Here is a 14,627-nt window from a genome sequence, read left to right on the forward strand (position 1 = left end):
CTGAAACGTGGCCAGCCAATTACAGAACTCCAGATTTCTTGTCGTTATCAAATATTGCTAAATATACCTGTAGACCAGGGGTCGGGAACCTTTTTGACGAAGAGAGCCACAAACAATTCAGATTTTCCAATGTTATTCCTTGTGAGCCATACTACGAATTTAAAAGTCAAAATACATACATGTAAATGAGTGCCTTTTCATTTTTTTTGGTAATTTCACCACTTTTAAAGTGGAAAAAATGAATATTTTTTAAAAGATTCTTATGCTGTTGCTAATCAATGAGAGATGTAATATCTCAGTTCTGTCACCAGCGATTTCCATATTTTAGCTTACAGGTTAGCAAAGAGCCAGATGCACCCATCAAAAGAGCCACATGTGGCTCCCGAGCCATAGGTTCCCTACCCCTGCTGTAGACAATGTTTGGCGGATGACAAACACCTGAAAGGACAATTACTGTATTTATTCACATAATTTTCCTCACATTTCACAGATGCCCTAACTGGTCTTGACTCCAACACAAGTGCATATCAAATATCGTCTCTGACAGATAACTGCACAAACAGTGGAAACCAGGAATAGGTATGTGTTTCTTAATTACACAAACAGTGAGGTGAAAATAATCATTTTCTTATGTTAGTGTATGTAAACATGTGTTTTCAACTGTAATAACGTGTTAAATTGCAGTTGTATGTTTTCAATGTCAGGTATTTGTTTGCTGCTAATCTAATCTAACTTCACAATTAGGGTATTTGCTGATAAATCACCCATTTATCATCTGCTAAATCTGTGATAAATCTGAAATAAAAGAAACACAGATCTAGTGTCATACTAATATACGATATATTTCATATGAACATCTGTTGTTGAATAAGGCCATATAGTACACAAGTTATACAAGCAAGCTGAAGAGTAAAGTTATGAAATGTGTTAGAGATTTGTGGCTTTTGTGTGACAGACTGATGATCCAGGTTTGCTTCTATGAAGCCAAATTGCGAGAGATAATTTGTGTAATTTTTGGGGGCGAAAGGAATTTTGTGTGTGTGAATTTGATTTCTTTTATTAATTGCAGCCAACCATGTCAAAGCATTGGCACAAACAGCCAATCAGGATATTGGTTAAAATTTTGAGCACATATATTATTATTACTATTTTTTTAATGAGCACAAATTCTTTTCGCAACCACAAATTATCTCTGGCATTAATTTGACACCATTTGCTTCTTTACAATAACAAGAGCGTTTTTGTATCAGTCATTAGTGCATCACGTTCAAACACGGGGAAAAACAACAATTAGTAAAATTTAAATAAATCATTAATAAGGCTTTCCTTATTCCCTTACAGTAATGAATTCAAATGCATTTCAATGACTTATCTGTCCATTTTTTCAAACAATATCGATTTCCATTTTCTCCATCAGTCCTCTTTTTGACATCTTTAGCTTCAATGTCCACTGGTCAAAGTGCACAGTCTAATAAAAAAATAAAAATAATAAAAAAAAACACCAATTGTTGCTGGAATTAAAGACTTCACTTCTGCTTTCATAAAAGTCAAGGCAACTATGTGACTATCCAACAATTTTGTTATAATACTGGTTCAAAGGCTCAGTTAAATTTGAGAATGTGTCTTTAGGCATTATGAAAGCAGCAAACTATCTAAACCCAACAACAAAAACAATTGGAAAAAAAATGTTCCACTGGACTGAAACTTTGAGGCCTATCCTTCTGAACCCCAAGTTTGCATTTTGTCACTGTTCATCCTCCGATCCCAGCGGTTTGCAAACAGGGGCTAATGGGTTTGTATTTATACTTGAGGGCAATGAGTTCTACAACTTTGACACAAACGGGTACATAAGCCTGCAAAGATGAACCGAGAGAGGACGGGGGGATGGCGGAGATGCAGAGCACTTTCAGACACATTTTTTTAGAATGGCGTCTTCTGCAGGATGGCCTGCAAAGGGGAAGGGGTGGGGTTACATCACAGGATGCTCTGGGAGGGGGCTTACTCTCAGGTCTTGTCCAACCATTCAGCTCGCTTAGGAGCTTTGCATGTGTGCACATCCACAGCCTCCATGCAGTCTTTGCACTGCACGGCGCAGCACCATTTGAATTTGCACTCACACTTGGTCAATTGCAGGACTCTGGTGGTGTCATAACCCCGTCCACAACACATAACCTCACATCCATCTGGGCTGTGCGATGTCTTGTTGCACAGCCTCCCGGCGGTGCCGATGATACCTGCAGAGAAAGTTATGTTAGTCGTATCGAATGTTGTTATGTGTAGGTTTCTTCTATGAATTACATCCCATATTGGCAAAGTACTGGGCCCGAGCACCCAATCACTAATGCTCAACACATTTGCTGTTAGACCACCCTACCAAAATGAGTCAGTTCTATTCACAGAGTAACCACGGAGGTAACAATGAATCTAGTATTTTTTTTAAACCTTGTGGAGTCTTGTGTTATGATAGCTACTTGCTAAACAGATATTGTTTGAGTTCTGTGAGGTTGGATGTTGGGAGACCAATGATTTTGGCAACTATTTTTGTCAATGCATGTGAGTTCGGCTCGGTTGGTGACTGAAAGCATTGTAAAGAAATGTGGAACAGTACAGGAGGATGGGTTGAATCCTTTGGTAAATAACAGGAGTGAGTTGCAATGTATTGTACATGCAGTCTTTTGAGTTTGTGAGTGGTGGACAATCTACCAAGTCTTCTAAAAGCTTTGCAGCTTTGTCGGTTGTTGTTCTTGTAAGTTAGGTTGTTACCTTAGCCACATATCTTGGCCCAAAGGCAACAACTATAAATTCAGAGACTAATCCTGAATGTAGACAAAGATTTAATGTTACGTTAGTACCGGCTGCTGTTCCACTATTTTGCTGTGCAGGCTTAATTCATAAAAGAGTTTGCATTTGCATTATATAAACAGCTCAATGCTACCTCCTATCTTTATGCCTATTCATACACTGTTTGCTTGACTTTGTTTGGATCTACCTCGAGTAAATTGTTTAAATGTTTTGTGTATAATTATAATAGGAAAATATGGACTATTATTTGTAGTATTTCTTGTAGTTTAAGCACATTCCTCTTGCTAACACTTGAAAGTCCAAGAACAGTACTAATAATAAATATAACTTTTTCCTTCCGTTTCATACACATCAATCTATGGAAATATATGAAATTACCTTGCAACAATCATTTAGACCTGAAAACATTCACAGAACAGAGAAGGGAAAAATAAGTGAACCTCTAGGCTACAGATTCTTCAAAAGATATATAAAGGGGTGAAGAACCTGCAGTCCAATCAATGAAACATTATTGAAGGTGTGGCTAAGCACTGCTCCAGCTGCTGGGGAAGCGTTGTCTTTTTCCAAAAATATTTGCCCAATGTGTAGCCTCACTCAAACTATCTTTCAGAACCACTATGATTGGCCACCATCTTAACAGGGTGCAATTTGAAACGTTTGAAGACTGTGTTTTGGCTATGTAACATACACAGGTTGTAGAACACACATGCTGTAAGTTCACATGATCACTGCTAATATTTATGTTTAGTTTTCTAGTCTGTCTTTTCTAATGGAAATGCAACATAGCGGGTTAAATTTTTTGATTCATATTCTTATATCGTACTCCTATAATATACTAGGTGGATGGGTCCGGTTAGGAACAAACAATGCAAGGTATTGAAGAAGCACATCTTCGTGAAGTCAAAAAAACTTAGTCTCAAGTCTAAAGCTTGATGGACGTCACTTTGTTGTATGTAATATATGCATGCTTTTTATCTATGGAAAATTGTGCCCATAAAAATTGGGCAATGCAAAAAAAAAACCTCCTTTCGTATCTAAAGATTGTTACAATAGATTGAACTGAAGAAAAAAAACTGTGCAGACTTTTAACTTTAATTAGAAGGAATTGAAATTAAAAACACGTCAATGTAGAAGGGATCACAAAAGTTCTTCTTTGTGCCTCTCCTTTTTTAAAGGATCATAGGTGTTTTGCAATCGAGGACAGATTGATGTTTGAAAATGTTAGACATCAGAAAATTCTGGATTTCTTCCCCAATATTGCACTGTCAGGCAAAAGATTGTAACTGTCTTCCCCTCTTGCTTGTTCTTGGGACCATTTCACCTTCACTAGTCTTCAGGAAGTAAAATGTATGTGCAATCAGGTTCAAGTCAGGTGACTCACTTGGCTACTGCATAACATACCACTTCTTTGCCTTAAAAATCTAATTGGTTGCTTTTACGGTATGCTTGGGCTCATCATTATATGTATATATCTGCTCTCTGAAGCGCAGTCTGATGAGTTCTCTAACACATGGCTAAATATGAGAAGATGGTATTACCCATGAAATACTTGAGTATGTTTCTGTCTGTATGACTGCGCTTGTGTGAGGTGTGTGAATGTCACCCACACGGAGATTACTGCCGCTGTTTGATTTGAGAAGCTGCGTGTTTGAACTGCTACCTATCACAACAAGCTGTGCAGAGAACAACAGAGACACATACGCAGCTATGTGCTGTTGGTAGAGTAGCCTATAGTTACACTGCCTTTCCCAAGCCATTGCTCCCTTTGAAGCCACATTGGGTGTGGGTGTGTGTGTGTGTGAGATGGTTGAATGGACAGTGGAGCGTGACAGACAGACAGGCTCTCACACTCTGAGGCCCACTCTGCCCTCCAGCTACGCTTAGTTCAGACAGACAGAGAGCGAGAGAGACTGGCAAACAAAAAGAAGTGATTTTTTTTAATTAGCTGCTTGTGTCCTTAGGCTGTGAATTCCACTGAGAAGGTGAGAAAAGAGGGGGAGGATGTACCGATCGACAGTGATGAAGGGGAAAACAGACAGAGGTGTTGATCCCTAAAGATTGCTCAAGCAATTCATCCATGGGCTCACCAAAAAGAGGCCGTCATAACTAGTTGGGTGCATTAGGTGAAGGTGGGGAGACATGCTCCAACCAGCGGGTGTGTGTATTTGTGTTCGCGGAGACTGACAGAGGTCAGGTGGTCACAAAATGACCATGTCCCCCAGGCTTGATGGATATTAGCTTCCACTGACACAGACATCACACAGCAGGCCAACTGTGACTGATGTGATTGACATCCACACGCAAACAAAGACATTAATATACACACATAACATGTACAGGGCCCATCTATCAACGAGGAAGAAGATTACCTGCTGATTTATCCGGCAGACAATAATTGGGTGAGTTTTCAAAGTAGACAAGGTCATTCTTGGTGGCCTTCCGAAAAGCTTTATTAGCGACGGTGAAGCCTGTTCCGTCTTGATTCATCGTCACCTCGATGGCGCCGTTATATTTCCGCCTCAGGTAGTCGCCGGTCTTTCTAAAGTCCGACATGGCCATCCAGCATGTTCGCAGTGTGCAAGAGCCACTCACACCGTGACATTTGCACTCCAACTTCATAAAACGCTTCACGGCCTAAAAGAGTAAAGACAGGTGCGCAGTCCATTATTATTAGTTTGTCCGAGTTGAACATCATTAGATCTTGTGACTAAACAATATGTTAAAGACATTTCTCCCTGCGTCATCAGTGGATGAAAGGGATTCACAGGCTACCGAAATGAACAAAACTATTTACTTAATGTAATACATTGTACAATGTTACCTTGATTTCTGAGAACAGGAATCAGCAACATATTCAAATAAACTGTGTGTTTTAATTCATTCCCTGCCATGGTAATGAGATCAGCACAATGTTCAAGTTCTAAATAAGGACTTGGTTGATAATTTCACCTTGCCACATCGGCTATTAGGAAGAGAAATGCCAACAAATTCGAAAAACAGAGTATGTAGCGTTTATGGATGCTCAAAAACAGCGTCTAGTTACATATTGGATTCTGATTGTGTTTTGCCATTGTGAGAACAAAAATGACACAGATTATTGAGTGAAATGTGAAAGGCATAAAAGGCTATGTCATGTGATTATGATAGCATTGCAGTAGTATTTTTTTGCTGTGTTTATTTTCAGTTATTATTTTGCTATCAAAATCCCTTTGTCAATCTTGTTTCTGTTGTTTTATAGATTCAAATGTCACAAAAGAAAAATACGCATATGTTGATGTCAAAGTAATTATATTCTGTTTTGACATTTTTCATTTGCCATTGTTCTTCTGATGAGGGAGAAAAACTTTCTAAAATAAGAGTCTACACTTCTTTTTGGTGTTGAGTGATCATAATATCATTGATCAAAAGGTGTTGTATGTTTTCACAGTTTAAATATGTGCCATTGGGATGCAGTATAATATCTCCCCTATTAAGGCTCAATAAAGAATGACCTTATACTCACAGTTCTGCCACAGCGGTTGTTGTGCAGGTTCATGAGTGCCCGTGCATCACGGACCGTCCTCTCTTTGGCATCTATGAAAGCCTTGGCAAACCTGATGCCATAGTTGATATTATCACTACAGCCACCCCAGTCAAATTCTCCTCGCTCATCCTTGTGTCGGCCACGTTTGTGTGGATCACAATTGCACATTTTAAGTTCGCCTTGGCTGCACGCACGAGTAAGTGCATAAACCACCCCAGCGGAGGAGATGGCGTAGACGAAAGCTGCTTCACGACTGCCTGCAACAGCGACATAAAGAAAGTGTGGAAGAGCCATCATATCACAGCATTTTGTTTGAGTTGTAAAGCTGTGAGATGCATATCAATAAGGAATTTTCTCCAACTTTTATTTCAGTCTTAGCACTGCAAATTTTTATCTTGCACTTTGATACTTGCACTAAAACAACGTAGCTACCTCCTGTGCTTCTAACCACTTTAGTCACTTTTTTTTACCTCCCTTCATTTTTATTGTATATCAATAGTACTTATTTAGGTGTGCATGCTATGGTGAACCTTTAAATCCCATTGTACTTGTATAATGACAATAAAAGCATTCAATTCAATTCAATTTCTTAACATTTGTGAGAATGCAAACAACATTTTCATACTCCCGCCAAGTAATATGTATTAAAATAACCATTGGAAACATGCCTGTCACATTATCAAACATATCCCAAATATACAAATCTATCTCAGAGCACATTCTTGCAAAATTGAATATAAAGTTTAAACAAGCTGTATTATTAGGCACCAATGGCATTTCCAGGTGAATGATGTTTAAATGCTACTATAGGCAAGTAATAAAGTCAATTATGGCATGAGCATTTAAATATTTTACGTTTAGTTTGGTGTGATGTTGTTTAAGTTTATATCCAAGTTGGAATGTGCCTTGATATTTCATTCATCTATAATAGCACAGTACTAAAGCCATAATTACTGTAAATATTTTAATGAAAAACATTCGGATGAAAAAATGCAAATATGTCACTATAACTATGTGTGCTTTCTTTTGTCAAGTAAAAAAAGAAATGCAGGTTTAGATCCCCAGAAGATTGACCAAGAATGCTCAGTCGTAGATTTGCAGTTTCGGCCCTATGAGCAAAATAAAAAGATGGACAATTTGATAGACTGGGGGCTTGTATCTGTATTTTAGCTGCTAGTGTTCATATTTTTGTCTAAACCCCAGACATTCTTATATAAGCTTTTCTCTAACAGGGAATACATGGTTGTCCACTTCAAGTCTCTTTTACATTGCTGATAATAAATAAAAGAGCCAAGAATAGTCTGTTATCCAACCTGTTGACTCTACATTGTCTGGAATGTCTTGTTTCATTAGTGGGGGTGGGAGGTGAAGTGAAAGGGGGGCAGTGGGTGTCATGGGTGTATTTGTGTGGGAGGCAAAGGAGGGCATTGCTGTTCATCATTCCAACTAGCGCTGTTTGTCTGACAATGAATATCTCTCCAAATATTTACATTTTCAATAATGTTTTTCCCCTCTCCCCACACACACTATATGTATCTCCATATCAAATGATGATGTCTTACAATGGTTTTCTATCAATCTAATTTTTAGGAATAGAGTCGCCTGTTTGCCCCAGTTTGTTTTTTTTGTCCCACTAAATTTAAGGCATTAGGTTCCATTGCCGCATTATGCCTAAGGAAAGCGTTGTCGTAAATCGATAGGATTTACTTATCGACAGACTTACTTCTCAGCAGGACACGTCCGAACACAGAGTGATCTCGTTCTAGAGTGGTGCAGTTCCAGCGGTGGTGTCTGAATTGGTGCTGACACTCTCTGATCCACTCCTTTGTACCCTCTCCGATGGCCTGCATTATGTCGGGGTGGCGCTGGCATAGTTGCCGCTGCTTGTTCACTAAGGCTGGGATGTTGTCGCAGATGACACGGGCACCCAATGCACCAATGTACCTGTGCATGGAAAAATCACTAGTGATAAACTGACTCACGTTTACCAGTACATATATCCTGACACAATGTGAAGAGAGCAAAATTTGTTTCAATTCAAGCTCGGATCCACCTTCATTGGCTTGACATTTCCTTACAGGAGACCTTTAAAGATGAGTAGATAGCATTTGGTACAGAAAGTGGTTAAAAAATGTTGGAGTCCTAGTCTACAACACTTAATGGTTTAAAGTTTGTGTAGAGGAGGTAGGAGAATAGCATTTACCCTTCTGTGCAAATAAACAGGCACTTAACCTCTCTCCACCTGGACGTATGTTGAAATGTTTCCCAATGAGGCAGTTGAAAACCACACTGTCACAAATCAGGGCAGGGGGCCTCATAGTAAAACCCTGTCCATTTGAGATTCCCTTAAACTCTCATTTTCTTTTCACTCATGTCTCTCCCACGCTCTGTCCAATCTTCCACAGAGCCTTCATAAAACAGACATGAAACACTGCAGCCAGCTTTTCCACGGTAATGTCTGAAAGTGATATGTGCAAGTGTGTGCCGTAGAGCGTCCATCACCTCAGAGGGTCATTGAAGGGGGTGTCATGAAGTGCATAGCTGTGTGGTCGTTTTACGAGGTCCTTCGTATGAAGGTGAACGGCGACCGGCAGCTCTCTACCCCGCAAGAGAGGGATTAGAGGTGAGGAAGACCAAGAGAGTGCTCATCAAAGGCGAGGACGAGCCGAGCAGCAACGCATCCTTAATTTCGCCTCTTTCTCTCTTGAGAGTCAAGGGGACTTGAGTTTATTGGGTTGTAAATCACCGTCTGCGCACCTAAAACAGCATGCTTGTGTGCTACATGGTGGATGATGGTAGGGAGACAAGTCAAGAAGGGGAAGAAGATCAGGGACTGTGAGATCTTCCACTGGCTGCCATGTTACTGTATGTTTGCATGTTTGAAAACATGCCAATGACAACATCAGTATTACTCTCTGCATGATTGACAAATTAGTTCATCTACAATGCGTGTTTTTCTGTTTGCATGCGCTGAGCCACTTAGAACAGGAATTGGCCAGCTCCAAATGCAGAAATCAGAAGAGAAAAGGATCATCATTCAGATGGAAATTCACCAAATTCCTTGTTTACTTCCAATTCTGACCGGTAAGGTTATTCAGCACATTTTCTCATTTGTCAAATCAACAATGGGCCAACTAGTTTCTCAAAGATGGCCCTTACCTCACAAAATAACACAAAAAAGTGAGGATCACCGCTAGATAATAGAAAATAAGTATTTCTTTGATGACACTTACTGTCACCCTTTATCGTACATAAAATATCTAAATAGATTAATTTTGAAAAATAAATCTAATGAAAATTACAATTTCTGTAAAACCAATACCCAGGAGAGAAGAAAAACAACTTTTATTAATATGAAATAAACATTTCGAAATGAGCAAAAATCGCATTTTGTAAAAGCTACTCAACCAAGACATCAGAAATGATCATTGAACAACATGGGGATTCTTAATTTACAGGTACATATATGCATCACAGATGATGATTCCCTACTAATTTCCTATCAACTTTTATAACTCTCTTGTTATTAACTCAAACCAGGTACAGAATGTGTAAGTGTTTTGAATTAAATTAGTTTATAAATTTTTGTGTTTACGTTACCACTTGCAGATCCTCATATTCTAATGGTCCAAAATTCAATGTTTTCTCATTTTTCTCCACTACGATCTCACCAATCTTTCTGTCATAAGGTAGCAACACTGCAATTTTACTGATGATCAAGGGTGTGCATTGTTTTTGCCAGTGGCAGTCCGTGAATTTCCTAGCGACGCCTTCAGCTGACGGAATCAACCCAACCCTCAAAAACTATTTTATGGCTATAAAACCTCTACTGCAGCTACAGCTGCGACACATAAAAAAACATCAATAATAACCTCATACAATTGAAATATTATTTAGGAATATAGCCATATTTTACTCATAAAAAATCCTTTGTACCTGTACACAATATCCATCCTCCTTTCTTCCCTCCTTCTTTTCTATCGCCATCGAAGCTAATGCTGAAAGTCGAGTCTGTCTGGTCGTATTTCTGGCATACATTTTTATTCGATTTAGTGCTGAAAATGTTCATTCCCGGTTGTGACAGGCTTGCTTGCTTTGGAGTTGTCCAACCTTTTTTAATGATGTTCAGCTTTTTTTTCTTGAAAATGTCTTTGACAGTAAATCTGCACACAAATCCATTTCTTCTCCTTCCGCCATTGCGGGTTGACAAAACCGCTATTAAATCAACACAACAATATATTTGCTTGTGCAGCTCGCTCCAGATACAGTTTGGTAGCTCTGGCTAGTCCACTCTATCACTAACCAATCATAGTTGGTGAAAGCAATGACGTATCCCTACGCCTGCGAGAAGGCAATGACGTATCCCTAAGCCTGCGAGAAGGCCTTGGTGTCGCCAAATCAAATTCTGATTGGTTAAAGCAACAGTCTTATCGACGCTTGTTTAATGCAGCAGACCCTGCAGAACTGATTGGGAAGGCCTTGAGGCAGATTTCTCACCCTGGCAACAAATAATGGCTGAAATGTGATTGGTTAAATGTTTCAATATGAAAACACACATCTGGAAGCAGTGCAACCAAGGGGAAAGCAATGAAAGGGAGCTAACAGACAATTTGGTTTCATGGACAAAATATAATTAACATCAGTCTGTGAGTCAGATATTTCTTAGGCCAGCAGAGAAGGTCTTGAAGGCCCTGACGGCACACCACTGGTTTTTGGTTTTGTGGACTTTCTTTCTGTAAGTAATCTCCAGATGCGGATAATTTATTCTTGTTGAGATTAAATGAAAGAATGTCATAACCCATGAATTGATCACCGAAAGAAGTAGCGAAATGCTCCATTGAATCTGTACCGTTTACCTTTTAACGACACATTCTTTTGGGAAAACGTGATGCGATTTTCAGGGAGTTGGGAAGCCTGTTAATATATTCTGATTCCTGGTCTTCCACGTAGTACGTGTTCGTCTGACAAAATTCAAGATGTATCTCTCCAACACTAAATTCTGCTCTGCCTCATTTCTTGTGAAATGTGTGATTGATGGATGAAACTTTCTGCATTGTTAATTCCGGTCATCTCCATGGTTACATTGAAAAACAAGTCTTCTCTGGAACGGCTACAGCAGAATCACACAGAGTCTATGTTGTAGCTGAACAGAGATAACCAGCCTGCCCACTACCTCCCTTAAACTCATGGACTTGTGGACTGACACCATCTGGAGTGCCTGCTGAATTGAATGCCTTTTACAACTTTCTGTTTTTGCTTTGTGTAGTTTGTAGCTCGTGTGTAGTTTTCAAGAACATCGCTTAGGAATACTAGACAGGCTTGCACTGAATCCTTCAAGAGCTTTGGAGGAGCTGGTGTCACATTTGGAAGGATGTCACTTGGAAGGCCTTTAGCAGGATGAATGCCTTTCTACCTTCAAGATACAGAAAGTGCTGTTACACTATTTCCTCATTCACCTACTAAAAGATGCAGCATCATTAGTATCTTGCTCAAAGACGCTTTGACATGGTCATCAGGGCGGCTGGTTGGGACATGAGTACTCCACCACTGAGTCATGCTGCCCCAGAAGTATTTTGAATCAACATGCTTATGAGACGAATTAAACAGTTATAGTATGTTAGTTGTTTAATCAGAAAATTGAGAGATTTACATGCTTCAGAGGCTCCTAACAGGAACAAACCCACCTAATAAATTGACCATCAACCAGCAAATTTATGAACCCTGTAGAAGAGTTGTCAAAAACAAAAACTGATCCAGCATAAACTGTTTTACCGATGAGGTTTTTACTAAAACAGACACATGACTGCAACTATTACACTTTTAAGTTGCTAGATAGGTGAAAAGGTGTCGTTGTGATCGGTGGGAATGAAAATCTGCACCCACTGTGAGCCTTTATCGGAAAGTTTGGACACACCTGCTATAGATTTAAAAAAAAAAAAAATTAACTTACGTTTTTTTTTTATCCATTGCAGCAATTGCATTCTATGGTGAAAATATATGGAGGCATATTTGTTTAAACACACATCTAAACGTTCATGCATGTGTGTTTAAAATAATCTCATCTCATTTTCTGGACCACTTTATCCTCATTAGGGTTGCGGGGGGTGCTGAAGCCAATACCAGCTGTCTCCAGGCCAGGGGCGTGGGACACCCTGAATCAGCCGATTGCAGGGCACAAGGAGACAGACAACCATTCACACTCACACCCATACCTAGGGGCAATTTAGAGTGTCCAAACAGCCTACCATGCATCTTTTTGGAATGTGGGCGGAAACCGGAGTACCCGGAGGAAACCCACTAAGGCTCGGGGAGAACATGCAAACTCCACACAGATGGACGTGACCTGGATTTGAACCCAGGAACCAAGAGCTGTGAGGCCGACGCGCTTAACACTCGCTCCACCGGGCCGCCCTGTTCAAAATAATTTAACTGCTAATGCCATTCCCAGCTGATTTAAAAAAAATCCTCCTTTATGATGGCAGATAATTTGACGATGAAGCTCATACATACTGTTGAGCATTCATTCATTTTCGGACCCACTCATCTTCACAAGGGGGATTGTTTGGCAAAAAGAAGAGAAAAAAAACTGAAGTTGAGTCAAGATGATGAGCGAATGATAAAATATAAGATATTAAATCTCTATTTTTAAAAAATCCCGCTTACAACCAATACAATCTTCCGAGTTTTTGTAATTAGCCAGAAACTCACCACCATGAAGATTCCACTCGTGGTGTGACCAGCAAAAGCAGCAAAACACACGCAAAATATATCCTGGAAGTGACTCTTGGATTCTGCCTTGATTTGGATGACATCCCCCGGGGACCGCGACTCACAATCGGGGCTGCCCGTGCGCTCAGAATCCCGTTGATAGTGAACATGTTTTTTTTCTTCTGTGGTTTCCCTCTCACAAAAACTGTTCCAAATCTGGCTGAAGCCGTCAAGAGCGATTGAAGATAAGGGAGAAAATGTAGGTGCCGTTATCCAACGTGCGGCACCATGTTGCGAAATGTGCGCGTCTTGGATGCCATTTGCGCCACCTCACCTGAGCGCACCAGACACAAGTGCGCAGGCCGCAGATTTTGCGGCTGTGGGCGAGTTTATCCTTGTTTGGGATCAATTCAGAGGGCAAAAAGAAAAAAGGAGTATTGTCCTGAAGGCGAGCTGGTTCTTTTACTGCCGTACCAGGAGTGATGCTTGGACGCAACCAGTCCTTTATCAGAGCGGAGTACGCACTGACGGAGCTGAGGGGGAAAGAGAGAGGGAGAGACGGGGGTAGATGGGGGGAGGGCACCAGCTAACGCCCATTGGAGGTTATGGGGTTTGAGTCCGTTTGACTGACTAGTAGGGAGATATTGAAGAGGTTTGAGTACGTGTGCAAGTGTGTATGGCTTTGGCTCAGTAATGCCCCAGTAAAACAAACCAGTACATGGCAATAAATTTCTTTTCCCTCCCCAATGCGCTTTAATAGGTAACAAGACACATATGAGGATGCTAAAGCGGCTGCAGTTGCTATATTAGCGACAATAATAACCAAAATAATTTCATTTCATATCACTGGAAACTCAAGTGGGAAAAAGTGTTATCTTGTTTTCCTGATTATCTTGTTCCTATTGCTAATATTTACTTGTCCTTTAGTTTTAAAGTGCAAGACCAGCAGTGTATCCCAGCTGAAAGAATAATTTTGAACAATTTGGAAAAAATATGATGAGTAATACAGTGAAGAAAAATTTCAATAAAAACGTGACTGACGTTTATCGTCAATGGCTGTATTCACAGTTTTTTTGTTCAGGCATTTTTTTCTTTATAACCAGAGGTCTAGGAAGTAAGGCATTCCCATACTTTGTGTAACAGTGTTTCACATGAAAGTCATCTATATAGTTCTATCTTATTTATATCTTGTCTTTTCACTTATAATATTAGAAATGTACACTCTACATCACAAAATTCAAACATGTTAATAAAGTTTTCTGTTAGGGTCTTAATGCATTTGACTCAAATACTGCTCTAGTATTGGGGATGTTAGGTCTCGTATGCTCCAAGATCTCAGAAGTTCTGCTTTTTAATTATATTTTTTATCTGGTCATGTCTACCGAAAGAAGGCATTTTCTCCTTCTAAATTAACTATCTTGTTTGAGGTTTGTAATTTATTTTGTAATTGTTGTATTATTTTCATGTTTCATATATTTTTTTTATGTAGTGATTAAAAAAAAAGGAATCTATCAAAGATAGTCATATTCATTAATACAAAGTCGGTCATCAAGGTGATAAATCATTCATAAAAACAGTTCATAATTATCTTGCA

The 14,627-nt window shown here is 39.6% G+C and overlaps 1 protein-coding gene across 1 annotated transcript; it reads right to left on the reverse strand.

Annotated features, from left to right (window-relative positions):
• Positions 1–439: 439 nt before the first annotated feature.
• On the reverse strand, positions 440–13,531 carry LOC144076235 (protein Wnt-2b-A-like). Its single transcript, XM_077603912.1, has 5 exons — positions 13,034–13,531; positions 8,049–8,269; positions 6,305–6,582; positions 5,172–5,436; positions 440–2,234 (listed from the first exon to the last, which is right to left on the reverse strand). Exons 1-5 carry the CDS (start codon positions 13,201–13,203, stop codon positions 2,005–2,007), a joined length of 1,164 nt encoding a protein of 387 aa, XP_077460038.1. The 5' UTR covers positions 13,204–13,531; the 3' UTR covers positions 440–2,004.
• Positions 13,532–14,627: the final 1,096 nt, after the last annotated feature.

The sequence above is a fragment of the Stigmatopora argus genome, chromosome 1 (assembly GCF_051989625.1).
Source record: "Stigmatopora argus isolate UIUO_Sarg chromosome 1, RoL_Sarg_1.0, whole genome shotgun sequence".
NCBI classification, from domain to species: Eukaryota; Metazoa; Chordata; class Actinopteri; order Syngnathiformes; family Syngnathidae; genus Stigmatopora; species Stigmatopora argus.

Excerpts from the sequence above, each read along its gene's own strand:
- LOC144076235 (XM_077603912.1), bottom strand. The coding sequence starts at position 13,203 with ATGTTCACTATCAACGGGATTCTGAGCGCACGGGCAGCCCCGATTGTG. Across the intron at positions 8,270-13,033 it reads CGAGTGGAATCTTCATGGTG|GTACATTGGTGCATTGGGTG; the intron begins GTGAGTTTCTGG and ends TTCCATGCACAG. Across the intron at positions 5,437-6,304 it reads ACAACCGCTGTGGCAGAACT|GCCGTGAAGCGTTTTATGAA; the intron begins GTGAGTATAAGG and ends TTACTCTTTTAG.